A 2,402-nucleotide genomic window follows, 5' to 3' on the forward strand; every position below is an offset into this window, starting at 1 on the left:
GGGGGGCCGGTGGCTGCCTCATCCCTGGAAGCGTCCAAGGCCAGGCTGGCCAGGGCTTGGAACAGCCTGGGATAGGTGAAAGTGTCCCTGCCCATGGGAACAAGAGGAGCTTTAAGGTCCCTTAAACCACTCCATGACTTTATTCTGTGAGTCTAAGAGGAAAGCACCACCTAGGGGGATTAGAATCCAGCATGGAAACACCCAGTCCAACCTGCAGGGCCAACATGGCCGGGGGACACACAGGTGCCACCTGCCTCCCCATCAGACACAGAACACTGACACTGAACAGCAAAACCCAGGCATTTAAACCTCCCACACTGCCAAAGTTGGGCTTGCCCCAGCTGTAAATACTGCCCTTCGCTGTCCTCACCTGTATCAGAGCCATGTTCCCCGTTATCATCTTCCAGAGCTCTTTGGGTGTGTCCATTTGGCCAATATTAGCCTGTAGGAGGAAATGCGACACCATTAAAGACTGGCAGCACTTTACACCCGAAAACAGCCAAATTCCTGTGCCAGGAGCAGGGGAGGACCTCGAACCCTCAGCTCTTACAGGGGAGTAATTCAGCAGAAAGGGGAAGGTGAAAGGGCATCAACATCAACCAAAAATCTGACGGGAATATTGCAAAAGCAGCGAGATCTCTGTGTCCTGCAGCCACACACTGCATTTCTCATGGAATTCACTCCACTGCTCATCCCGGGGGTCAAGCTGCCCCTCAGGCCAGCCAGGCAGGAGGGGCCAGGGGTGCAGAGCCTCGGGTCAGCCCCTGCTCCCACACCGAGCGAGGCCGGAGCAGCAGCACGTGGGGCACAGCTGGCAGCACACCCTCCTGTCCCTGATAAAAGCTGAGCAAACAAGGCTGGTGCCACGTGGGGACAGGGAGAGGAGCGGGAAGCCGTGGCACTGGGGTCACCTGGCACCGGGAGAGGCTGATGAGGATAACCAGGAGATGGAAATTGCTTTAATTCCTGGCATAGGATCCAAAATAACGCAGAGGAATTGCTGCAGGGCACGGGCTCTGCTCCTCCCTCCCACCTCCCGGGTCTTTATGGGAAGAATGGATACATTTCTATCCAATTTGCATCATTAGAAGCTGATGAATTTAGGAAATAAGGGAGAGGCTCAAACACTGGAGTGGGAAATGCACATTGGAGGTGCTGCCTGACAGCACCAGACTCGTGCACAGCAACACAGCAGCAATTTCCTCCTCTCAGGTGGAAAAGAAAACAAGCAAACCAGAAATAATTGATTAATTAATCCCCCTGCTCTCCTTGCTGGATGTGTTGAGAGCTGCCAGCTTGTTTTACTGAGATGCTCCCATCTCTGGGGCAAATCATTCTGGGCAGAGAGGAGGAAGGAATGGGGGGGAAGCAACAAAAAGTTGACTGGAGCAGCACATCCAGCACAGGAATTTGAGATCCATATGAAGCCTGACCTTAAAATTCCAGCCACATGGCAATTAGGCTGGGATTAACATAACCTCGCTGTAGCCACTGGCAACGGGATTTTAATCCTTTAACTAATGGGGGAGTTTTGCCTCTTAATTGTGAAAGGAATTTCTGAGGTGCCTTAAAGCAGCACTAATTAGAAACCCAAAGTCTGAGAAACCACTCCAGGCTGCTTCCCTGTGGGGAGAGCACGGGATCCACACCGAGAAGCTCCGGGCAGAGGGGAGCTCCCTGCGCAGGCCTGGCACCAGAGATCCTCCTGTCCCACCAGGCACAGGCACATGGAGGTTGGATTTGATGATCTTGGAGGTGTTTTGCAGCTTTAACCATCCTGTGATTCCGTGATTTTAAGGAGGCTGAGTGCGAGGAGGCAGCACAGGAGGGGAGGCAGAGGCCAAAGCCTGGCTCAGGGTCAGGAGGGGACAGCAGGACAGGAGCTGGTGGGTGCTCCCTGTGCTGGTGTCCCCGTGACCCTCCTGCAGCCACCAGGGCAGACTGGGCAAAGTTCTGCATTCCTGACTTTCCACAGTCTCATTCCTCTGCCAGAGCTGCCCCAAAGCTGCTCCTGTCAGCCCCAGGAGGGGACACAGAAGTGCCAACGCTGCCTTTGTCCCAAGCACTCCCCCTGCCCAGCCCATGGCCAGAAGGTGGCCAGGGCCAGGAGGGAGAAGGTCCCCGTGTCTGGGACAGCAAGGATCCTGTCATGGTCCCAACAATGGAGAGGGAATAAAACAAAGGGATTTGTTTCCCAGAGCGAAGGGGTGAACAAAGCTCAGCCTCTGTCCCTGGCACTGCAGCCCAGCTGGGCCCAGCAGCTTTGTCTTCCCCGAGCCTGGGCAGAGGAGCCTGAGGAGCAGAGTCACAGCTGGAATCTCCAAAGGGAAGGAGAGGAGAGGACCTGGGAGAGCAGATCCAGAGAGAGACCAGCCCAACCACGCTGTGCCTTCTCCTGCTGC

General features: G+C 55.2%; 1 protein-coding gene across 2 annotated transcripts in view; it reads right to left on the reverse strand.

The window, feature by feature from the left end:
• SLC41A1 (solute carrier family 41 member 1) overlaps positions 1-2,402 on the reverse strand; it is a 17,247-nt gene that overhangs the window by 6,612 nt on the left and 8,233 nt on the right. For both annotated transcript variants that reach the window (XM_008644745.2, XM_017727273.1), the window contains exon 4: positions 371-442. In XM_008644745.2, the coding sequence (XP_008642967.1) occupies positions 371-442 (72 nt within the window). The remainder of the gene's footprint in view (positions 1-370; positions 443-2,402) is intronic.

This window comes from Corvus brachyrhynchos, unplaced genomic scaffold, assembly GCF_000691975.1.
Source record: "Corvus brachyrhynchos isolate BGI_N302 unplaced genomic scaffold, ASM69197v1 scaffold72, whole genome shotgun sequence".
Lineage (NCBI taxonomy): Eukaryota > Metazoa > Chordata > Aves > Passeriformes > Corvidae > Corvus > Corvus brachyrhynchos.